At 46.8% G+C, this 26,006-nt stretch overlaps 1 protein-coding gene across 1 annotated transcript in view; it reads right to left on the reverse strand.

Annotated features, from left to right (window-relative positions):
• The window catches only part of LOC146857745 (bone morphogenetic protein 8A-like), a 279,039-nt gene extending 265,245 nt beyond the window's left edge, over positions 1 to 13,794 (reverse strand). Inside the window, exon 1 of the mRNA XM_085648358.1 lies at positions 12,339 to 13,794. Coding sequence (XP_085504484.1) covers positions 12,339 to 12,732 — 394 coding nt within the window. The 5' untranslated portion in view covers positions 12,733 to 13,794. The remainder of the gene's footprint in view (positions 1 to 12,338) is intronic.
• Between the last annotated feature and the right edge of the window lie 12,212 nt (positions 13,795 to 26,006).

A 26,006-nucleotide genomic window follows, 5' to 3' on the forward strand; every position in this document is an offset into this window, starting at 1 on the left:
GGGGCGAAAAATATCCTCACGGCGGGTGCAATCAGCGGAGGGAAGTGCGCGTTTAATTGAGCGTGGTCAAAGCAAGCTTGGGGGGCAGGCGTCTTCTGAGCCGATTTTCTCTGGTAATCTCCCCATGCAAGGGTTCAAGGAGATAGGTTAAACCGCGTGGGTAGCGCAAGGGTGCCAGAGCCAAGTTTTAGCGGGACAAAACGCATTAAAAAGGGCGGTGGGCACGCATAATTTGGGACAATTCTATCTGGGCAGCGCGATTGACCAATCTGGACATGTGGCGCTTTGTCTGCTTTACTTGTGGTAGTGGTCAGCGAGCGTATTTTGGGAATATACCCGCGCCCGCCGTGTTTTATACTGATGTGCATCGGGAGACGGTGTTTGAGGTCCGGTATAGTAGATCTGCCTGGTGCGTGACTATGTTACATGGAACCTCTTTTTTATCCTTCGTTGGGGAGAGCAGATGGTCCTGTGGGGTATCAGGCGCTTGCAGGGAGCACACCTCTACATGGTGTGTGATCCCTTGGTTACAGAGCGCGGGCGAATGGGATCGCGCCCGAGGCTGATTGAGATTTGCATGCAAGTGGTAGCGTTTCGGTTCAGGCGAACGGCCACGAACTCTTGCGGGGTAATGCAATGATGGAGGGGTGAATATTTGGTCATTTAAAAGTGGAGTGGCAACTGCATGCTCTGTGTGATTGGCAGCGCGTCCCCGGGCTACCAGACAAGCCCCGTGTGTCTGCTGCGAGCTCTGTTCTGAAACTTGGCAACCAGCGCCGTGAATTTAACAGAGTTGGGGCAATCAATTAGAGGCGATTCTGTGAATTATTAACTGATTATAAGGCGGCGATGAATTTGGTATGTGCGAGTGTTTCCAAGTACTTAGATTATGACCGGAACTTGGGCATTAATTAGGCCAGAGAAACGCCCTTGCCGGCTTCAGCGCAGGATAATTGCCTCTGAGGGAGTGGGCACCCCGAGGCCAGGACATATATGGCTTGGTTTGTGAAGAGCTGCGTCAACATTGGCAGGCCGCAACACACACACGTTTTTTAATTATGAATTATTTTGTTACGGTTTGAACAATCGTTGCTCTTTTCTCTTTTGTAATGCAGTGCTAGTGCAGTCATGCCTGCAAAGTAGAGCGTCACAGCACAGCCTGTCATGACTTGCTTGAGTGGTAAAAGTGAGGGGCCATTCGGGTGAGTTGCGCTTTGTCTCTCGACCCAGGAGGGAACCGTGTGGGCCAGAGGCTAGTGCCCTAAGATTTTACCCATGCCAACAGTCTCAAGCTCTTGTGCGGCCCTCATTCCATTCTTTGGGGAAGGATTGGGGGCCAGGGAGCTGCACAAACAGTAGCAAATTTTAGTAAACATTTTGCAAAATGCAAGAGTAATACAAAGCAATCACATGAACTTCAATGGCCCAATTCGTGTTGATAGTACCAGACCTATTTTCTATTGTTTCGCGTGGTCTGGGGCGCAGCGTATCATAATAATATCCTGCATAAGAAAGTTTGCAGGCCTGTAGGTATGAGGAAGGGAGGCCATTTATTTCACTGATGATTTTGGAGGGTTAGTTGCATTTGCGGAAAAATGTCCATCTTCTTGCCTCACTGTGCTTCTTCCCCTTCGTCATATACATATCTTCCCTTCAAATCTCTAACTGGAAGATCCGGAATGCGTGCATTTGTTATTTAAAAAGTTTAATAAATAGGGTGTAACCATGTTTGCCACAGGATACACATAACACATGGTACATAGGACGCCGGTGTATGTGTCCGTTCACCTTAACATGATAAACATGTGTAAGGTTGATAGTGACGTGTAATTTTTAAGCGCAGGATAGACATACCACACTGTTTAGTGTCGGTGTGTGTGCACAAAGCACCTGACAACCATGGGTAAAATTGACAATGTCCATGTATGTTTTAAGCACAGGATATACATAAATCATTGTGATAGCGATTTTATGTGTGGGTACGCTAAGCACAGGATACAGTTGTATGCGCTGGATACATCACGTTTCTGGTACGTCTGTTGGTGCACTGAGCATATTGCATATGCACTAAACACTCAAGGCAGTCAATGCCATGTTTACAGTTTGCGTGTGTATGCACTAGTTCCATGAGATAGCACAGTGGCATGGTTACAGTCTGAATGTGCGCAAACAAAATGCGAGTATGTGCACCAGGCACGATACCAAATGACATACTCTGTTTTGTGTTACACTGGGGACAGGGAGATGCACACAGTATCGGGTTTGTAGTCTGCGTATACATGGGGCCCATGATACATGTATACTTAACCTCAATGTTATGGTCTGTATGTGCAATATGTATATATACACTTAGTGTCATATTTACAGACTGAATGTGTATGTCTAGATCTGAAGACAATAAAATAGTTACTCAGGGAGGGCCTCCTCCCCATGCACACGATGGTAGGTTGGTATGTTAATAGGTGCACTAAAAGGGCACGCAACAGGTAACCCCTCATCTGTGGTTTCTGCCTTGATTGGTACCAAGCGTTAGGAAATATTGTGTGTGTTTTTGATGCATTTATGTTTAAAAAGGATTTGGCAATACCAATAGCACCGGTTTGGCAAGGGATGTGCATTTCGTGCCATGGCTTCAGCCGTCATTAAGTAACCATGAATGCGCTAGTACACTCCACTCTATACCCCATACCTTCCTTAAGTAACCATGAATGTGCTATTATATTCCACTGCATACTTCTATTCTTTTATTAGTGGGGCACTCGCACACGTGAAGTACACCTTCGGGGGGGCCGGGTACATGGTATGCGGTTAAATAGAAGCCTAATCTATGACAAAATTAATGGATTGCATTCCCCTCTAGTCGAACACAGGGATTAGGCAGGAGCATTTCACATTGTTGCAACACTTCTCATAAGGGTCCAAGATGGGAGATGGTACTTGTCCTTCCACTTCAAAGGCTTCATTTATCGGGTCGTATCAATGATATTGACATGGGTAAGCCGGAGAAAATCATTTAGTCTCTTGCGGAAATATATAAAGAGGTCCCCATGTATGCAACAGGTGCTATGCTAGCCACCCTCACTGTAAGCCTAAATTCAATCTTCCCCATGTAATAAAATTGATGCTATGCTAAGCGCTCGCAGTTGAAAGTCTGGGGGTAATACAACTGGTGCGATGCTAGGCGCTGTCAGCTGTAAGTCTGACGATAATGCATTCGGTGCTATTCTGGGCGGTCTCTTTTTGAACGTCTGGTTTCAAAGTTCTGCTCGCAATACAACTACATCTGTGCGCCCCATGCCTTGCTGTCACGCCTTCATGAGTACTTAAGCACGCGTGTGCAGTTACACATACAAAGTAGGGGATTGCTGAAAAGCATCTAGACACCCATTGCAATAACACCTATACATTAGAAACCCGTTAGGTCACAAGGAGGGTGCAGCAATATAGGCCGGTGGTTGTCGCGTGGTACCGGTGCACCCATGTGCTCTACTTGTATGTATGCGTACTACTAATTTATGGTGTCACACACTATCTCTGCACCCAGGTGCCAGATCAGTGTTGCTTTGGATGTCTGGTTGTGGCACACGCTACCGGTCATGGCTTGTGCACTTATATTGTGTTGGATGCCTAAGATATCTTGCATTCGTTTGTGTCACGCATTGTATCACACTGTATCATTTACCCAAAGACAAAACACTAATCATCTGTGTTTAGTTTTCATTTACATATGGCTGGATCCATGACTGTTACATGGGAGGCGCGCCGCACCACAATGACTGCAAGATGTGGGCAGGCAGGGGGATCGGATGATCCAGGACGGGAGTGGCAAGCAGCGGATTCAAGGCTGATGGGCGATCAATGGAAAAGCTCAAGAGGTGCCAGTGTGCTTGGTTCCCTCGGCCTGTCACGCAGGAAGAGAGACAGCGACACCTCACCAAGGAGAAGAACAACCAAGGCGACAGTACACTCTCATTCTTATGTCTAAGTAACTTTCTGTTGCAGGAAATGGGGCAGCGCGCGCAAAACGGTTAGGTTTCAGGGTCTCCTTTTTCGGGCACGGGGGGCTGCATTTCAACAGGTTCAGAGAACGGATATGTCACATGCTAGCTTCCTTGGGCACTCCCCCCGACGCTATCATCTTACATCTTGGGGGTAACGACTTGGTGCACTTGAATAGGAGGACCCTGATTGAAACAGTGCTGTCAGAGTCAGCATGGCTGGCCAGGCGCTGCCCAGGTGCTGTTATTGTGTGGTCACACATGATCCCAAGACTTCAGTGGCGGGGGGGGGGGGAAATCAGTGAGGGCTCTCAACCATTCGGTTCAGAGGATCAATAATAAACTGGACAAGAATTTTAGGACCCCCATAAAAGGGGACGTTTGCTACTTGCACGACGGGGTCCACCTCTCCCGGTTGGGGAACGAGATATTCCTGGGCAACATTTTAGCTTGGTTGGGCCAATCTCAAAGGGTCGATGGAGGACCAATGGACTTAAGTCAACAGAGTGCCTTTTCAATAACAGAATCTCCTCGTAAGGATGCCCCCGAAGCCCAGGACTTTATCCAATCACAACAGGCTCATCCCCAACTTTCAGTACAACAATCAATCTATTCAGACCAAGTTTCATCAAAGGCAACAACTAACAGTAATGCTGACCCTTCAACCACCCAACCAATTTTAAACTCAAGCTTGCTCTCTCCGTCCGTATTTTATTCTTCAGTTAATCTCAACCAGGTCAAATCACAAAAGAGTCCAATAGCCGCTCCATTACAGGCATGGGCCCTTTCACAAGCGGCCCTTAACAACTTAGTTCAATCCGAATTAGACCCCTGTCTGAATAGAATGAATCAAGGGGTAGCATCCGAGCAAGACCCTATACCTGAAGACCCAAATATTAATATCATAAACACCTCTTTGGATCTATCCTTCTTCAATACCGTGCATAAAGAGCCGGATAGGCAAAAAACACTCTCACCGGCCAATTTTAACAATTTATGGTCCCAACTATTACAAACTTTTCAAACCACGTCAGCTGCTCTAACATACCACTCAGACAAGATGGACATGCAGGTACACTTGCTAAACACGCTTGCAGTGTACACCGCCGGGATCGATCAAAAACTGGAGGCGCTCAATGCCCTTATTAAAAAAGCTCAAGCCCAAACACAGCTGGTGCAATCAGTGTGTTGCTGTTCGCCCATCATAGATTCTCTCTCATCTCTACCTCAATTTCTTTCAGCCGTTTTAACGGAAATAAAGAAACCTCTGGTGTCTAAGTCGCAAGATCCTTCCTATCAGGCCTTAAGTCAGCCACAGGTTTCTCCTTGTCTGAAAGTCCACTCCAGTACAAAGTCTCCTAACCCAATCGACACAGTAGCTGCTGAACCATCTTCTATTAAAGCATCCAAAAAAGCACACCGTCTGTCGAAAAGGGAAAAGAAAAGACAACGAAAAAGCCCTAACAAACTAACAACCGGCCTAACATCTTTTAACACGAGTAACCCCCTCAGGGACGAGGCAGCCCCCTTAGGTAATGCACCATCAATAACACCAATACCTTCCTCAAAAGGAGAATGGACAAGCCCTCAACCTCCGTTAAATCAGTCGCTAACACAGACAGCTCTTTTAACCCGGATTAATAGGCAATCAGCGACATCTCAAGCTTTGGAATTTTCTCTTCATTCACCAATTCAAGCTAAATCTGGCTCCACACAACCATCACTTAAGCACCTAGCTTCGGGAGCTGTTCAACAGAGCCCTGCATCATCTCAAATTACTGTTCAAGAATCCAGTTCACTCCAACCCCTTTCTGGTGCCAACAAAAATAAACAACGTACACAAAGTATAGCCATAGATTCCGGCTGTAAAAGAGACTTAAATTTAGCAAACCACCGCAGTTTGGAGCTTATAAACAAAAGTCATCCCCCACATTCTTTAAATATAAATCACATGGAAAAGGTCTCTTTTTCACCCACCATATCCATATTGCCAAGAAAGCTCCCCAAAGCCAACTCCAAGCAAAGACAGCCAGCAACGGCCAACAAGCCCTGTGATCCCCACAACAGCACTCAAAACACCAAATTGCTGTTTATCCCAGAATACACCTCAAGGGGCCCGCACGACATTCTTAATCGAGGAAATATATTAAAGCTTTTCAAATCATTACCAGATCTAAATCATCTTCAATCGGGGGATATAATTGCGATAGAATTTATTCCAAGCACCGGATCCAATACGGGCAAAGCCACCCAAATAACGTTCTTAACATCCGCAACTCGGGATCTAGTGTTGACCAAAATCGACCAGTTCAAAACATGGGGCATTATAACAACAACCCCGAGTGTCCCTCGTTATCCCTCAATACTTGAAACGAATCAGGCATGCACTGTAAGTTCCATCTTGGCCCCTTATTCAGTACTGAGGTCCGCTAGAGGCAGCTCGCCCACAGGCAATCCTGAGCCGGTAAATAACCAGCGAAACAGTGGCATTGCAGACTGGTCATGGTTGCCGGGGACTCTATCCCGAAATCAGACCGATTGACCCATAGTTAATCACAACTTGACAATATGCTCTTGGAATATTAATGGATTTGGCGCGGAAAAACAATCACCAGCTACAATGGACTTTCTAAAAGAATACGACGTTATCCTCCTACAGGAAACTTGGGCAGGAGAAAGTATCCCAATAGTGGGGTTCTTGGAGTTTAGGACACCTGCCTCCAGGCAGTCCAAGTTTGGCCGTCTTAAGGGTGGTCTTTCGATCTACGTATCAACAAAAATATCAACAAGTGTCAAACAGATCGACTTTGCGGAGGAATGGCTCTCTGGAATAACCCTGGGAAGTTCAACCATCGACCCTCAGTTGTTAATTCTTAATGTCTATATCCCCCCCGGCACCACTAAGCAAAATCTAAAATGGACAGTTTGATCAATTCCATCTACGATCTTATCAGCAAGTATGGAAGCACACCAAGTATCATCTCGGGTGATTTCAACACTAATCTATTTTGCAACCATGTAGATGATACATGCCTGGATCCCCCAAGAACCCTCCCACATTTTCTACCCCAGGTAATCCCCGTTGGGAACAAATCATCACAACTGGGTAATACGTGGGATTACAGTTTAACAACCTGGGATTTACTCTATTAAATGGGCGATTTTCTTTCGATACTCCGCCCGCTTGGACTTGGTCAAATGGCAGTTCCCACTCCTTTTTGGATTTTACCTTAGGGAGTAGAGAAATACTGCCTAGGATCAAGAGCTATCAAATTGCCCAACAAGGAGACAGTGACCATCGGGCCCAAATAATAACACTATCTACTGGCGACTCATATCATCAGGAATTGGCCCACACTCACTTAGGTAGCCATTCAGAGGACCTTAAGCAGTTAAAGTGGTCAGATTCTATGGCTCCATCTTTGATGGAAAAAAGTAGAGTTTTGTTACATCAATCTCGAGACTCAAATATCCATGTGGTCAGTGGTTGGGCCTCTCTTATAAATCTTCTTCTCAATGAATTTCCCCTAAGGAGGGGCCCGAGAAACCAAACCTCTCAATTTTTTATCTCAAAAGCTACAAGGAAATTAAGAACCGAGAGGAATCGAGCACTCCGTTTTTCAAGAAAGTTCCCCAGTAACAAAATCTGCTTTAATAATTACAAGCAAGCACAAGCCTTATTCAGAACAACCATTCAAAAGGAAAAACTAAAGGCCTCGGACCGATTCTGGCTGAATCTCATCCACGAAAGTAAAAATCCCAATCCGAAGCAATTCTGGTCCTTAGTGAACAGGAGCAATCAAAGTGTAACTGGACATGGCAGCGCAAACATCAGTGAAGAAGACTGGAGTAAGTTTCTATCTCTCCATTTTGGAGACGCACACGACAATAAAGTTGGCCCCGATTCTGCCAGCCCAGTAAGCCTTAAGTCCCCCTTCCTGAGCCCAGAGAGCCAGGGGAGAGCTTGGCCCGAAAACACCCCTTCAGAAGACTCGGCAAAAAAGGACCTTATGGAATGGAATGACATTCAACCAGAACCTACGGTGTTGCCAGCAGTATTAAAAAATAAGATCTCAAACCACATAAGGAAAGCAAGAACGGACGGAGCCCCCGGTCCGAACGGCCTCCCTCAAGCAATGTTTAAATCCGACATTAACTTATGGGCAGATTATTTGACCCCGCTGTTCCATAATTGCAGATTAAACAACACGATCCCAGAATCCTGGCGAGGAGCAGTCATTCACCCGATCTATAAAGGAGGAAAGAGAAACGAGCCAAAAAATTATCGAATGATTGCACTTCTTGACGTGGAGTCCAAGTATTTTGCAAACATCTTACTAGAGGAGCTGCAGGCCTGGGCTGAAACAACCGCGCGTCTCCCCTTTAATCAGACAGGCTTTATAGCCAAAACCGGGACAATAACCAATCTGCTAACACTCACAGTCTTGATGGATAAAGCAGCATGCCAACACACACAGCTACATTGCTGCTTTGTAGACTTCAAAGCAGCTTTTGACCGCGTACCCAGAAGCCTGCTATGGCAGAAATTAAAATCATGGGGATTACCACAATCTCTTCTACAGGCAATAATTCAGCTTCACACTGAAACATGGATTAAAATCAAGCTGGGCGAAGGCCGCCATGTTTCCAGGAAGATCCAAACAGCAACTGGCGTTAAACAGGGTTGTGTGTTGGCTCCACTCCTGTTTAACCTATTCATATCGGACCTTTCCCCAGCACTTGACAGAGTAAATTGTCATCCCCCTAAACTTGATGGGACCCGCATTACCAACTTACTTTATGCCGACGACCTGGTGTTATTAAGCCACACAAAAGTGGGTCTACAGAGGTTATTGGATGAATTGTTATCATACTCGACAAAAAATCATCTAGAACTTAATCTGTCAAAAACCAAAACTATCTCCTTTGGGAAACAGAAAAGGACAATAGAAAGGTGGTACTTCAATAAAACAAAGCTGGACTCAACTCCCAGTTATAAATATTTGGGCATCTTCCTGGAGGCAAGTGGCTCCTTTGGCAAGCACAAGGAAGCATTACAAATAAAAGCACTCTCATTAGAGGTGGCCGCTGCAAAGCTGTCAAACCAGCTACTAGGTCCCAGTCTTACACCCATGCTGAAAGTAATGAAAGCCAAAGTAATCAACTCACTGACATATGGTCATGAGATCACCAAGGGCTCAACCAGCAAATTAATAAACAAATTAATTACAAAAATCTTCAAACGAGCATTCCGGCTGCCAAAATATGCATCGCCAGCCCAGGTGAGACTAGAACTGGGTCTCCAAGATCACCTCGTTGTGGAGGCAGGTGCCTTTGTTAAACTGTGCCATAGACTGCGACAGGCCCGGGAGGGTTCTTTGGAGGCCCGACTCTGGCAGGAAATACAGAAAAAGCCCACCAGTCAAAAGCACCGACAATACTTGGATCACAGCTTACAGTTGTTAGGCGTAAAAGACCTATGGGACTTAAATCCCTCCTCATCAGTGTTAAAATCTGTCATAAAGAAATCTGTTAGGCTGTGGTCCTTCCATTCAGACAGGGCATCACTATCGAAGAGGGGACATGCCTGGGCGGTAAATGCCAACTACGAAGTGGGTGTCCAGTCGTCTTATCTGTCCAGTACATACGCACTTTATTGGAAACGCAAGTTTTTAGCCTTGAGGATGGGAGAATGGCCCTTTTTGAAGAATCTTCCGGCATGGCGCCGGTCGGGCTGTAGCATTGCATGCAGGTTGTGCGGTTATCAAACTGAATCAATGGAACATATTGTCTGTGCATGCCTAGTACTACTTCAAGCCAGACGGCAGCTATTGAGAGGCCAATGTATCAAATTGGGTGTACGTTCCTGCCGTCAAGCAATATTGGCTGCTCTTAACCCTGTTAACACCAAGCTAAATATTGGGCTTGCGAAATTTGTTCATAAAGCGTCAAGACTTCTTGAAGCCAAAACTACCACCTCAGTTAGAGTTGAGACTCCGAACTAAAAGATGTTTTATCTAAAATTACATGAAATCTAGGGTGACGTATTGTATTAGAAAATTATCAGATATTCACTATCACTGAACTCTATTTTATTGATTAATTGTTTTTAAACTTTTATTATGGTTAAACCAGATTATTCAATTAGCATGTTGAGTTGTAAATGGTTTTTAAAATCAAACAATAAAGAGCTATTATTATTATAAAATGGTTCAAAAGTTACTAAAAACGCAGCAACACATGTTGCCGCGTAGTGGAAGGCCCTTTGCAAAGGTTGACTTGTCAACTTTTTGAAGCTTATTGCTATTATTGGGTGGTAAACTAATGCCCAGGCAGTGTTAACAAGTTTAAAAATGACAAAATAATGAAGTAATACTATCACAAAATGTGCCACGTTACGCCGCATAATTTGCCTATTCATGCAGCATAATTTACTCTAAGCTGCTATACCCCTGATAGTAAGACATATGCATACATGTAAGAATGCCAGATGTATCTGTCTACACAAATAATTACACTGATAATGATTTAAAAAGCACCTACTTTTTTTAAAATTTAATTTCCTTTATAGTTCTACTCACCCCAATCTAGTGTGCCACAGCACTTTACATCGCACACACAGAGACAATGAATCATACAAGCGTGTAAACCAATATATGGTAAATCTTGCGTACGACAATGAGGTCAATGTGTCTAGGAGTCTCATATCGTCCGTAATAATAATACTATAATCCACATTTGTAAAGCGTGAACAGGCGCTAGGGGACGTAGGGAAGATTAAACAAGCTATTGCCCAGAGTCACATGGTGCTGGGCTAATCTACCGCTGGCGCCGGGGCTCGAACGGTGATCCCTAGATTCCGGAGTCAGTCGCCCTGGCCGCGGCGCCACACCGTACTGGTAGGTAATATATTTTAAGAGTACATGGTCGGTAGAAACACAAAGTCAAGATTTAAAATGTAGCACAATGTCTGAGGTTATCTGTACTAATAAGACTGTATTAAACCCTTTTTAGCAACTTGAAAATGAGGAAACATTGAGAAGGCAGTTTGCATGCAGCTGCTTGATGCCAGTTCATAGCTCACTGTGCTATATTAGAGGAATTGCAACTTATAAACTACAGGATCAAACGGCTCCCTGTAACCTACTAAGCTATCTACAAAAAATACAAATCTGTCATCTAAGTGTTACACAGTGTACTTTGCAGCAGGTGCAATAACCCTCTATGCTACGGAGTTAAAACTGTGGTTTGAGTAACAGATTCCTCCAAAAGTGCTGGGTACACAAGATCTCTGCAGCAGAAGCCTTAACTCCCCCCAAAAATATTTTAAAATGCTATGTTTGTTGCCAATTAATTAAGACAGAACAGATTTATTGTGACATTTTTCTTTGTTGCTAATTTCGTTGCTGCAGAGTTTTTATCAAACAAATGTATAAGTTGACTGTCAGGCGCTGCTTTTTGAGACCCCGCCCCTCAGGGCTCCACCCATTTTCCGGCGATACACCCTGACCCCTAATTATACATACATACTATGTATTGCCATGAAGTGAACATGAGGCAGAATTTACTTGCGGTATACAAAAGCTTTACTAAATAAATAAGGAGACGTTGTTCAGTACAAATGAATGGGATCTTAACACTCACTGAACAACCCTAATTTCACCTCAACTCATACATGGAAACCTGCATGGAGTACAGCTTTGACACACGTGGGTCAACAGCCGACCCAGAGCTAATAGACAAGGAGGACTCTACGGGTAAGTAAAGCAAGTACCGACGGAGAGCCCGCGCCAGAGGGGAGGCAGCACCTGCCCCAGACGCCTGCAGGTCACTGCCCCCGGTGAACGCAAGTCTCCACACCCAGAGGCGAACACGCACCGGCCGCGGGGGGGGGGGGGGGGCTATGAAATGTCATACACGGGCAGCAAGTTACACCAGTGTGATGGGGCTTAAGGCAGGGCATGAATTGTAGGTGAGGGGAGGGACTCGAAATCTCCCGGGTCTATGGGGTCACTCAAAAAATGTTTAACAATAAATGACGTTCCTTGTTACTTTGTATTTGGTGAGAACTCATTTAGCATTTCAAACGTGCAACGATTTAAATCGACTCCTTCGAACGTTTCAGAGATGATGGTGAAGAGGCTGAACTAACACCAGCCATTTTTACCACATTGCCCTCTGGACATCCCCCTCTGGTGCCCCAGTTTGAAGCCAACTGCCCTAAAACACAGAGATTTACAAACCCATCCGCCTACACAGCTTCTCCCCCAGAGGGCCCAAAGGAACCTCCTGCCCCACCCACCCTCGACCAGCATCCACGGTGCCCCCAGCACTACTCACCCATGTTCACAAAACTCATGACGGTGTCCGCCTGGCTGATGACCGCCCCCAGCGGGGGGGACTGGGTGCTGAGGCTGGTCAGCACCGGGCGGGAGACCCCCTGCGGCCCCTCGTCGTCGTCCTCGCTGGCCATGGCATGGTAGAGGTCCAGCATGAAGAGGGGGGCGGAGGAGGGCAGCTTGGACCCGGCCCCGGGCCGAGGCCTCCCAGGCAGGCCCAGGATGGAGAGGATCTCCCGCTGCATCTCGCGGCGCTCGCGCCCGCTCAGGCGCCGCTGGATGAAGCTGGAGTGGATGTGGTTCTTCCAGAAGCTTCCAGCAGCGGCGTCCCACCAGAGGACCAGGAGCCATGCCCGGGCCCAGAGCGGGCAGCCAGAGCCACGCGGCCTGCCCATGATAAAAGGTCTCGGAATCTGCTTGGCTGCACAAATCTAGTTCAACGGAAGGCACCAAAATAAGGCCCAGCACTGCCCATTGCGCCCGCAAACCAAAAGCTTGAACTATTCCTGCCACCAGCCATCCATTTATGCCAAATAACCACAGAGCCGGCCAACTGCTGCCTTTTGGCGCACGAAACTCCGCGTTGGGCCTCTCCCAGACCTTTAGTCGTCAATTTCCAGGCAGAAGAAAACGAAATCAGTTCCAGGGACATGCAGGCAAATTAACAATTGGACTTTCGGGCTGGCACCACCTGCAGGAATTAAATTCCACCCCAAATCATCCCAGAAGTAGACCCAGCGTGCCTGCAATCTGGACTGCTCGTCCCTCTCCACCTGCAGCCATCACTTCCCACAAAAAAAGAATAAAACAAGTCACAGAGGGTCCCGAGGTGCTTGTAAACTGTGCAGTTCGGCTCTCTCCACCTGCAGTCCTTATTTTCCATCTAACATCCTAAAAGCAGCCCGGGCGCCGCCGTCGGACCCTCGCGCCGGACTCGCGCGCTCTCCGCCTCCAGTCATCAATCTCGAGCGAAGGCGCACAAAACCAGACCTTTATTCCGCTTCTAAAGGCACAGAGAAAACACGAAAAACGCCTCAGCGCAGCGCCGCTCCCACAAGGAGGCCATTCACCGACCCACTTTGAAATCAAAACTGCGCAGATTGAAGTGTTTTGTCAAAAAATAAACTCGGGTCTAAAAGACTTGAGAGAAGTCTTTTATCGGGAAAACGGCAACTTGTTTGTGGGTGAAGGGGACCGGGGGGCAGTGGGCGGTCACCCTGGGAGCACTTCCAGGAAATGCCCAGCTGGCGAAAGCTGTATATCCCACTTATTGCAAAATCCAGTTGTTAAATTCCACCCAAAAATTCATCACACGTTTCACCCAGCGTTGACCCAGGGCCGAGATATTTAGTGGTAATACTGATAGGTGAAGTGAGGAAAACACACAGTCGGTTAGTTCTGCCTTCAGATATTCCAGCCTTCACATTCCGGGTACCTGTGGTAACCTGCACCACCCCAAAATGCAATAAATGTTCTTAGGCAGGACAGGGGCCGGATCGACGCCAAGTACCGGCTGTGACAGGACTGAGGGCAGAGGAAAGCACTGCCACGGGTGAATGAAGGGGTATCGGTAGGGGCGGGTTGGGGGCAGAGTGAAGGGCTGACGTCAGAGGGCAGGTCTGGGGCAGGTCTGTGGCCAGAGTTAGGGAGTGGGCAAGAGAGCGTGAATGCGCAAAGGCAGGGGCGTGTTTGGGGCAGCGTGAAGGGTTGTCCCGGACTGCGGTCAGAGCCAAGGGCTGTCCAAGGATGAAAGGGCTGACGTCAGAGGGCCGGGCTGGGGCAGCACTGCGGGCAGACTAAGACTGGGAAACGGTGAATGATGGGACAGAGTCGGGGAGTAGGAGCGCAGAGCCAGGCTCGGGAAGACACGGAGGGCAGTGTTGGGGAAGTGGGGAAGATTCCAGGTAGGGGGTAGAATGCAGGATGGGATGCTGGGCAGGGAAGACTGGGGTAGAGTGCAGGTCCTTGGAAGGAGGCTGTGGTGGTACTAGGCAGGGCTGCGACAGTGACTGATTGGGACAGGTAGGTACTGGGACAGTTTGATGCTGGACTGGGGTAGAATAAATGGCATGTCGCAGGACGGGAGTTTGTGAAGGATGGAACAGAGCGCATGGATGGGACCGGACGCATTGCAAGGGGCAGTGGGGGTGTGCGGGCTGCCTCAGCAGCAGACCGCAGATCCGAGGCGGACGCACGTCTTGGGCAGGGGGAAGATCTTGGGTATGCTCGGGCAGAGTGCGCGGCAGGGACAGGTTTCTGTGGCAGAGTCCCGGCTGTGGGTAGTTCCTTTGCAGAGAGCAGCTCCTTTACAGGTTTTGGGCAGAGTGCAGCTCCTGGGCACTGGGCAGGAGTGCAGGAGCAAAGTTCCGATCCGGGACCAGACGGCAGGTTCTGGACAGGACCAGATCATGTCCTGCTGCCAGCTCGCTCTCCCCGTCACCCTGGGGGCAGAGCTGCCTCCTCCAAGCGCTCCCTCCCTCCTCCCTCTTGGCACAAAGTAGGATTATAGAGTCAGTGTTAACTGTAACGAAAGCCACCCCTTGCGCGCGGAGATTAGCCGCACTTCATGTGGTAACAGAGAGAGAGGGGGCAGGGCCGGCTTTAGCACTGGTGGCGCCCGGTACCACAATCATTTTGGCGCCCCCCACACCCCTTGACCGCCTCCTTGGATTCTCTCCTTACCACGGGGCAAACGTGCCCCTTATATCTCCAATTATAAGTTTTTGCTAAACACAGCGCCCCCCTGGGGGTCAGCGCCCAGTGCCTCCGACCAGTCGCACTGCCTAAAGCCTGTCCTGGAGGGGGGCGCTCTCGGTGCCGAAGGCAGGCGCGGCTGGTTGGGGACACGAATGTGAAGGGACATGTGCTATGTGTGAGGGTGGATGAGGCAGGCTGTCGGCGGTTAAACAAGCATTGGCGTAGCCAATAGGTGTCGCCTTTGGAACCTTATAAATGTTTAGCCAGAGCTATTGGCTTTGCCAATGTATTTAAGCTATGCTGTAAAGCTGCATGGCTGCTGTGCAACATGTTGAAAAGTTATAATAAGTATTTTTGCCAACTTATATGTAACCAATATGACATTATATAGATCTGAACGGCCATATTAACAAAATAATTAACATAAAAAATATCTTCTAGTTTTCTTGTTCTTGCAATGCTTATTGAGAAAAAGTGGAATTCAATGTTTTATTTTTTACTAATATTACAAGTACTTACCTTAACCTGTTGTTTGTAACTTCTGGTGTCACGCTTTAGACATCAGTAAGACTAGTAACCTTTCTCATATGGTGGAAAACCTATTAGTCTTCCATGGTACTGGGGGGGGGGGGGGAGGGTTCAGCTCATTCTTAAATCTCCTTGCATGTATGTGTAAGTGAAACTCACAAGCGAGCACACACCACTCACCTGCAAGCATCCACCACTAAACTGCGAGCACCCACCACTCAACTGTGAGCACAAGCCTGCGAGCACACACCACTCACCTGTGAACACAACCACTTACCTGCGAGCACTCGCCTTCGAGCACACGCCACTCACCTGCGAGAACACACCACTCACCTGCGAGAGCACACCACTCACCTGCGAGTACACACCACTGACCTCCGAGCACATACCACTCACCTGCGAGAACACACCACTCACCTGCGAGCACACACCACTCACCTGCGAGAACACACCACTCACCTGCGAGCACACACCACTCATCTGCGCGTGCCCGAAGACAGTTCCTCTGAATAGAGTGTATGTAAGTGTCTTTCTGGCATGGAGGCGGCCCTTCCGCACCTATGCTGGACCCACCTCCCGCCCTGGAACACAAGTGTGTTCTTGCACATTGGAAAGAAAAGTTTATCGGATACATTTTTTTTCCTTTTTAGCGTTTGCAGCGCTCGCCCATATAACGCCAAAACCGAGCCAAACACGAACGACAAAACAAGTGGCTTGGCATTTCAGCAGCAATGAACCCTCCGTGGCCCGGCTCGGGTGGAGTCTGAGGCCGCAAGGGTGCCAGAACTTTACATGAACAGATGGGACCAGACGGAGCAGGGAATGCCAGACTCTTGTGCAATAACCAAGCAACCGTGGAAAATAAAGAGGTGAAGGGTAGGCGCCTCGATGCTCCCAAACAACCCCCCCCCTCACCCACCCGAGAAACCAACGCGGGTAACTTATTTTTTCACTTGTGCTTTTGTATAGCGCTATGTCACTTAACATGTTAGAGCGCTATAAATATGGACGCCTCCTTTTGAGATGGATTTTGGCAACCAATATTAAATGTTTAGACAAAGCACGTTTTTGCATAGGCCAGTCGAAGAAGATATAAATATATATAAATATATATATATATATATATATATAACTAATTGAAAAATTTAAATATTACCTTTCACAACGAAGCGCATCATATGTCCTCCATGTGCGCACGGGGCGCGAAGCGCATCGTGCGTACATGGCCCATCTAGCGTAACGTGGGCACGCGGTGCGCGTAGCGCACCGCGTGCCCACCGTGCGTGCACGGCACTAACTGCGTAAAGTGGGCGCGTGGTGCGCAAAGCCCACCGCGTGCTCACTGTGCGCGAAGCGCACCGTGCGCGCACGGAACGAACTGCGTTAAGTGGGCGCGCACGCCACGAATGGCGTAAAGTAAATTAGCATTTAAAAAACCGTACAAATTCACTGAAAAAACCATAGGTTTCACACACGTTATAGTTAGGAATTAGCATTTAAAAAACCTTGCAAATTCACTGAAAAAACCATAGGTTTCACACATGTTATAGTTAGCGGAAATTTTACTGATAAAAAACCAATGAAATTCCCCCGTTATAGTTAGTGCAGGCAACTATAACTCACGCGACCGCAATCCTCTGCTGATGACATATGTGTCTTTATGAAAAAAAAATATTTGTAATATATGTATAGCTAAAAATTGATGGAAGAAGACATGGGCAAATAAGTGTCTAAATACAGTATTAGCATCAGCAGAGGATTGCGGTCGCGTGAGTTATAGTTGCCTGCACTAACTATAATGGGGGAATTTCATTGGTTTTCTATCAGTAAAATTTCCGCTAACTATAACATGTGTGAAACCTATGGTTTTTTCAGTGAATTTTATATATATATATATACACACACACACACACACTGTCCTACACAACTGGAACCCGCAAACCCTGGCCCCAGCACCCCCTGTCCCCCAATCACCACCCCAGCACTAGCAAGCAACAGAAGGGGCGGAGGCGGGAGGGGTTGTTCGGTGACGTCATTTGTGTTCCTCAAGTCCCAGTTGTTCCAGCCCATGGTTGAATGTCTCACAGGAGGAGAATTTTATTCTGGATCTAGGGACCCAAAGAGTGCCCCCCGTCCATGCTACCCCAAGTCTCTTCACTACAAAACTTACCTCAACGTCTTCACGAGTCGAGCATGTGAATATCAACAAGGGACAAACAGAGCTGCACTTTACTACTTTACTGTCCTTGGAACTGCTCTGCAACCTCCTGGTATCAGGCGTCAGAAAAGCAAGTGAAATTAAAATGTATTCCCTCTTCCAGCTCCTTACTGACGGGCTTTTGGGCACTAAGGCGTCAACCCGATGATGTCACAAGGGATGAAAGGAGGAGCAACGTCAATCCCACTACTCCTTTGTGTTGGTAATCAACCCCCTTAGTCTAGACGAAATCCCAGCTCTTGGAGTCTTTCTGCTGTGATGAAACTTCAATTACACCGTATTCTAGTAATGTCCAGTGTTTCCCATAGCACAATATGTCCCACGGCACTTTTAAGCGCTAGGATGATCATCGTAGACACAGGCCTTCGTTACGATTGGCTGCGGAAATGGTCTATTACTCCCGGAGGTACAGATCCCAGGGAGAGGGGTGGGGGGTGCGGGGCTGATAATTCCAGGGGCAGAGAAAATCCAGCCCATTATACATTGCACCTCGAAGATTCAATATGGAATGAGGAATAACTAGGAAGGAATCAATAAATCACCATTTTGGCCTGAGATGTCGTTCAGATTTTAGCAGCTGAAATACAGTGGGAATAAAAATCTTATAACTTGAATAGTAAATGTAGTAATGGCCCCACTGGACCTAAGTGGGATAGTGCAGAGGCCAGAAACTCACCACAAACTCTCACAGCAGAATTGACTTCAGAAATGTAGGGGCGCCTGCGGCCAAACTATGGATGGGAATGCCCCTCTGGGGAAGCATCTTGTCATTCTGGGGGCAATGATGCTCTAGGGGGCAACCAGGGCCACTTGAATGTAGCGATTCTGCAGCGTTTTTGCCTAATTATAGAGTTGCCATGTTTGCCTGCACGCACGGACTCTCCTTTGCAATGTTATCTAGCGCCTCGTGCCTTTAGTGAGCTGGCGTCCGGCCCACACACACAGCTGGTGCACATGACTTCTTAAATGCCTGGAGGGCATCCAACAGAGAGCATCGGAAGGCACCCGAGGGCAGCAGAGGGCACCCCAAGGTATTTCTCCCCGGACTGGGCAATCCTCTGAGTCCACGTCTGCAGACACACTGGCATCTAAGCTCTCTTCGCTCCCTCTGCCACGTCACGGAAGCAGCTGAGGCTTGCTGCACTTGGTTTCATTTTCTCTGATCTGCTTTTCTATTCCTGTAGAGGGACCATGGAGGGGCGGATGAAGGAGCTTGCTGGGTGTAATGGAGAGAGGCGAAAGTAACAAGCTGTCGGAAACATGAGCCGGCAGTACACATTCATTAAAAACAGATGGACCCAGCATCATAAACTCGTCCACACTGAAACACGCCCGGCCCCCATAAAGATAAGAAAGTGCTTTGCGACAGCAGCAAAGCAGACGACCCTGTCCGGATCGGCTGGACAAAAAGGCGAAAGGGCGCCAACAAAACAACCTCATTTCCAATGGCAGGCCACCGTTTAGCATAACGCCAGCCAATGGAAATGAGGGGCGGGGCTTCAAGTCCCCTTCTGAAATCTGCTCTCTTACAATATCTCTCACCCAGCGAGCAGCGCTTTGCGCTGCAATGCCAGGCGAGACCTAAAAAAAGCAGAAGACAGGTTTGTGTGTGTGAAAACAGGTTCCCTGTGCGAGGATGCAGAGCAAGAGACAGGTCAGTGCACGAAGAGACGCGTTCAGCGTGTGAAGGAGAGGGTGACAGGCACATGTGTGAAAAGACCTGCAGGATGGAGCATGGTAGGGCAGATTCGTGTGTGAAGAGCAGGCTCAGTGTGCAATGGGAGCCCGAGAAAGGAGGGGTGCAAGGTGTACGGGTCAGGAGACTGGCTCTGTGTATGTGCGAGGGAGCTGCAGACAGGTCCGGTGCTGAGACAGATCCGGTGCTGAGAGACAGATCCGGTGCTAAAAGATAGGTTCGGGATATGAGGGAACAGGAGACAGCTCTGGTGTTGAGAAAGAGGTCTGCTGTGTAAGGGAGCAGGAAGGAAACAGGGCCGGCTCTAGGGCGGTGCGACCGGTGCCACCGCACCGGGTGCTGGCTTCCGGGGGGCGCTGTGTTTACAACTTTTTTATGCTTTTAAAGCACCTGCTGCACGTTCCTTTCCTCCTACAATTACCAGGCCTCACAAAAATGTCAAGATAACTCTTGTGATTAATGTTCTTCCTGGCAGGAGATCAGAGTTTGGTGTAGTTGAGGTTTTTGACTTATGTGAAGTTAGTGCAGAGGGTTATTATGCCTACTGCAAAGAACGTGTACCAAGTAGATTACAGAGTGCATTGAATGTAAACAGATCAGCAGGTTACTGCTTTCAAAAGAGACATCCTTTTGTTACGGGCAAATTATAACTTAAAGTCCTTATACACAACAGTGAGCTATTAACTTTCGTCATAGAACTGCATACACACTGCAAAGTATAGAACATTGATTAATGTTGCAAAAAGGGTTAATGTGGGTAGAAATGGATTCTTATTATTAAAGAAAACTCCCAACTCTGCTGTTTCTTATTCGACTCTTGAGTTTGTGCTTCTCCACACCAAGCACTCCTAAACTATACTGCCTACCAGTATGGATGACATGTGACTCCTACACTTTTAGTCCTTTGGCTTATGTAACATTTCCTATACACTGATTTACACAAGTATGATTGATTGTCTGTGTAATGTGTGTGTGATGCGAAGTGCTCTGACATACTTTACTGGTATGAGTGGCGCTATATAACGAATTCAATGCATCTGAGAGAGTGTGGTTATGGAGACTTGGTCACTGTTAAAGGGTGCTAGTGAGAGAATCCGTGGTGGAGGTGGTCATTGGGGGCGCCAACTAACATTGTCGCACAGGGCGCCACCCGCGCTAAAGGCACAGGAGACAGGCCGGTATTTGAAGGAACATGCTCGGGTATTAGGAAGCAGGACACGACACATCCGTATATGAAGGAAGGGGCTCAGCGTGTTCGGGCAACAGGTGAAACGAGAGGCTCAGTGTGTAAGGCAGGGGCGTAGCTCCGGTTGGTGCAGCGGCACGGGGTACATCGAACCCTTTTAACTGCTGTATTTAACTGCGTGAACAGCAGTCAAAGGGGCTATTTTTTTTCCGCTTGTACCAGAGCCCGTGGCATCGTCACTACGCTACTGGTGTAAAGGGCCAGGAGATGGGCTCAGAGGGAGCAAGAGACATGCTCAGTGGATGTGAGGAAGGAGACAAGCTTAGTGTGTAGGGGACATGAGACGTCCTCAGTGTGTGGGGACCGGTAAGAAGGCTTAGAGTATATATAAAGGGGCAGAATACAGCCTCTGACTGCGGATAGGGTCAGAAGACCGCTACAATAAAAGGGGACAGGGAACAAACTCCATATGACAGGGAAACAAGACAGTATTTTGGATAGACATAAATATGCAACCGACCACTTCATACAATATATACAATATGAAACATGGCACCCTTGCATCCATGAACTCTATTTTAAACCGGAATCCTACCACCTTTGAGCTCCCTGAATGTCTACTCTTTATTTGAGATCATAGAAGGAGAGATCACTACCTCATCAAACAAGCATTTGCAATGCAATAGATCTCGCAATTATGCAAGTTTGAGCTATTGGCATTGTAAATGACAATGCCTTTTATTTATGTTTTGGTTTTCAAAACATAAATAAAAGACATTGTCATTTACAGTGTCAATAGCTTCAAATCGCGTAAATGAAAGACCAATTGCACTGCAAATGCTTGTTTCATCCCAGCTACTTTGCGCTGCCCTGCATGGGAAGTCCTACTTGGAGAATTACAATGCTGTCCAGAACTGCCCATTCCTTCCTGACTTCAGTGACCTTGCATGATCTCCACTTTTACCCTTACTTTATCAGTACCACAGAGTCAGTACTTCGAGGTTATTTTTTGCCCAAATATTCTTCTGGGGGACAGTTCCCTGGACTTACAACACAGTCAGTAAATCAAGGCCATTACACTACAAGTCTTTGCTCAGAGGCAGTACCACTGGAATAGCGCAATATTGTGGCCGCCACGTTCTCGAAGGATTTACATATTTTCCACACTTGCTGCATGATTCTGATCTTCTGTATCACTTTCAAACATTGATTCTAGCTCAGATGGATCAAAAGAGGCTTTAAAAAGCATCAGCCGTGGTCCCCCAGGGGGACAGACGATTTGCAAAGATTAACTGTCACCATTTCATTGCTGACGGCTGTATTTGGGTGTTAGAGTGCTGCTAATGAGGGGAAACGTTTGCCCAGACAGTACTACTGTGTTTTAAAATGGTAAAATAGCAAAATATTGCGACAGAATGTGTCATATTATGCTGCATCATTGCACTTCTTCTGTGTCTGATTACGTTCCTCTTCTGTGTCCGATTAAGTTTGTACCTCTCCAGTCCCTGCAGCACCTATTCTGACCTGGCTCTCAGGCTCTAAAACAGCTCTGCTGACCTGGTTCTCTGGCTCTATAACAGCTCTGCTGACCTGGTTCTCCGGCTCTACAGCAGCTTTGCTGACCTGGTTCTCTGGCTCTAAAGCAGCTCTGCTGACCTGGTTCTCTGGAGCAGCTCTGCTGACCTGGTTCTCCGACTCTACAGCAGCTTTGCTGACCTGGTTCTCTGGCTCTAGAGCAGCTCTGCTGACCTGGTTCTCAGGCTCTATAGCGGCTCTGCTGACGTGGTTTTCTGCCTCTTCAGCAGCTAAAATGTAAAATGTAAATTGATACTTGTATAGCGCACTACTCACCCGCAAGGGTCTCAAGGCGCTTGTACGAATACCGCTGTGGAACCCATCGTGGCTTTCCCTGTGAGGCGTCCACTCCTGGGCACCCCCAAGGTGGAGGCCAGGCATCCTTAGCGTTGTGGGGGCCGTTGTGGAGATTAAGCAAGCTATTGCCCAGAGTTGCAGAGTGGGACTCCATGATTGGAATAGGCACCGAGGCGAGAATTATCAGGTCCGTGGAATTTTTGAGCCCAAGACCCGCCGAGGCGGGGAATTGAACCCTGGTCCCGGGCTAGACCTCTGCATCAGGGTCTGCCGCTCTAATCATTGAGCCACACTTCTCCACCAGCTCTGCTGACCTGGTTCTCTGGCTCTACAGCAGCTCTGCTGACCTGGTTCTATGGCTCTACAGCCGCTCCTAAAACTCTGAATACAAATACCAGACAAGCTGTCGCCATTGTGAAAAAACATATAGTGCTTACCCACTGATGAAGGAGACAGCATAACACCCAAGTAAAAGATCCAGTCCTGATGGGCATCCCAAAAGGAGACAGAGCGGTAACAAGGAGGTACTAAGAAGCCTCATTATCAATCAGAAGCCAGGATTTACCATGGACGATGACCAAGCCAATGAAAAATATGGGCGGGGTTTCCACACCACTTCTAAAACATACCCTAATACAGCATGCCTCGCAAAGCGAGCAGCACAAGTGCTGCAACGCTAGGCTCGACCTAAACACCACAGCCTTCAAAAGCAGCATGCCCAAACAGAATACCTAATGATATCAAATCGGAACCCAACCAATGGAAACTTAGTGTGTAAACTATACTCACAAATTCTAGAAAAAGGTCAAATTCCTTCTTCAGGGACTGGGGCGTTAATACACCCTAATTTTTAAAAATGGGTAAGAGGTGACCCAAAATGTCTTATAGACTTATAGCTCTTTTACATTCTGAGGGAAAATGTTTTGGCAAATACTTTTTGCATGCCCTTTACTTCTGGACAACGGAAAACAACCTAGTTTTTACACAATTGATCCAGATTCAGAGCCAACTGCTCTACGGTTGATAACATTGTCTATAAGAAAAATATTCTCTGAGCACTCAATGAATCAAAGTTGAGTTCGTGGTATCAACAGTCTGTTATTTATTTTAACATCTGATTTTCAACTTCACCAACAACGTTTCTTCTTTGCTGTCAATGCTGCAGCAGACTTCCTCAGGGCTGGTCCTGTCCTAATGTGACGTGATAAGTCTTATTTTGTCTTCCGTCTTAGTAAGTCTTGTCGGGCCCACCTAACTTGTGTGCTGTCCGGGGCGCTCTTCTACAGGTGAGCCACCCTGTCCTTGAGACAGTACTCCTGTCACACTGTATCGCAGGGTGTGAGGTTGTTGATAATATTTTCTGCTTAAAACTACTAGTGGAAAAAACATTGAAAAGGAGACTCAAATTATATGTATATTATGTTGATTATTCTTTGGCCTTCAACAGAGTAAATTGGAAGCTTAATTAGGAAAAACTGTCTAAATGGGGTACCAATCAAACATTACTCCACTTTCTGGTATTACTGCATGAAAATACTTAGCTTTGTAATAAATTGACAAAAAATGCTCTCTCCCCTAAAATGACCACCCAAATGGTCTGAAACAGGGCTGTATCTCGACTTGCTAATTTTTTTTGCTATACATCTCAGACCTCCCTTCATATCTAGGCCATCCAAATGCAACGGTAACAAAATTAGGTGATAAACCTACTATGTACATACAGCAACAAAATGTTTTTTGTTAACCCCATCAGGCCTCCAAAAGCAGCTTACAAACTTAGCAGATTTTAATCGAAAGAATGATTTACAAATCAATCCAGGTAAACAAAAAGTAATGAGATTTGGCAAGACCCGGAAAGAAGAGAATTGGACCATCGATGACAATCCTATACAACAAATCACAGCTTTTGAGTATTTAGGTGCAACACTACACAACAAATTATCCTGGTGTAGCCACATCTCAAACGGAAGGAAGAAAGCTACCACCACAAGATCAATGGGGAGATCCTTCAACATTTACAGCAGCCAGGCAATTCTTCAACCTCTTGAAATACTAACATCAAAATTGACTCAATTTCGCTTATATGCCTCTATCATCTTTAATGACCAAACATTGGACAACTCAATAAAATCTGCATGAGAGATAAAATTATTGTTAATAAAAAAAGAAGAAAAATCATTATTGCGTCTACATCCTTCAACTCCAGAGGCCAAGTTACGACTTGAGCTAACCCTTCGATTCAGTCTACATTACAGGGCTAAACTTTATTATCTTTGTGACTGCATTGTTGCCAAAGACAAGTCATTAAAAGATCTATCTGCTGAGGAACTTCATATAATTGAAATTCCAAACTCCATGTTCAGCTTTGCAACTATAGAAATGGTCACAGCAAATAACAATCTGCCGCCATTAACAACTCTTGTGACTATATCTCAATGGGAGTGAACGCTCCTGAGTCGAAAGACTGACTCTTACTGGGAGATTACCTGACTTGCACACTGTAGAGAATTACAAGTATGCGACTACACAATTGAAACATATATACCATTAAAACGCAGGGATATTTACATTTTACCCTGGACCAAGCCTGCAAAAACAAGTATTTTAAGATTCCGCCATTTGTATCTTCCAATTGCACAATTCGAAGGAGTCTCAAAGAATCAATGTCTTCCTTCTAAAACATGCAGACTCGGGGTACAAGGAGGAGACCATAAAACACATTACATCTCTGTATCCGTCTCTTTTGGACCCGAGGAAGGAAGATTTGAAGCCATCATTGATCACAGCCAAGAGTGATATCCCTGCTTTTCACAAGACTGACAATTTATAGGCCGATTGATGACATTTGCAAACCAAGTTTATCGTCAATTACAAACAGTGTTTAACAACCATTGTGATACTTTAACTGTATTATTTATTATAATTGCTACTTTTACCATGTGTACACAATAACATTTCAATTTATTCTTTCAGCCTTGGCATGTGAGCGGGCAGTAGATAGGATCAATTTCTATCCGCGTGACAGGAAAAAGGCTCAATGCATGAGATGGGAGGAGAAAAAAACAGTCTGAAGAAAATAAGACAAGTTGCGTGTGGTAGCAGGGGGCATTCTCAGTATCTGCGTGTGTGGACAGCAAATCTACTCGACCTGTGAGGGAGGAACAGGCATCATGCTCATGTGTGAGATGGCTGGGGACCAGCTAACAGCATGAGGGCCATGAGACAGGCTTTGCGGTTGGGGGCAGAAGACCCTTGTATGATAAGAAGGAAATATCAGTGTTAAGCGAATGGGAACTCAGTGAGTGAAGAAGCGGGGTGGTGTCAGTTTCTGAGGGGAGGAGGGTGTAACAGGGCAGACGACAGGTCAGTTTGAAAGAGTAGGAGACAGGTGCAGTGTGTGAAAGGGAAGGAGAGGGGCATACTGTGTGGTGGGACAGGAGAGCAACACAGTGTTTTAGGGGGCAGAAAAGCG

This window comes from Triturus cristatus, chromosome 3_2, assembly GCF_964204655.1.
Source record: "Triturus cristatus chromosome 3_2, aTriCri1.1, whole genome shotgun sequence".
NCBI classification, from domain to species: Eukaryota; Metazoa; Chordata; class Amphibia; order Caudata; family Salamandridae; genus Triturus; species Triturus cristatus.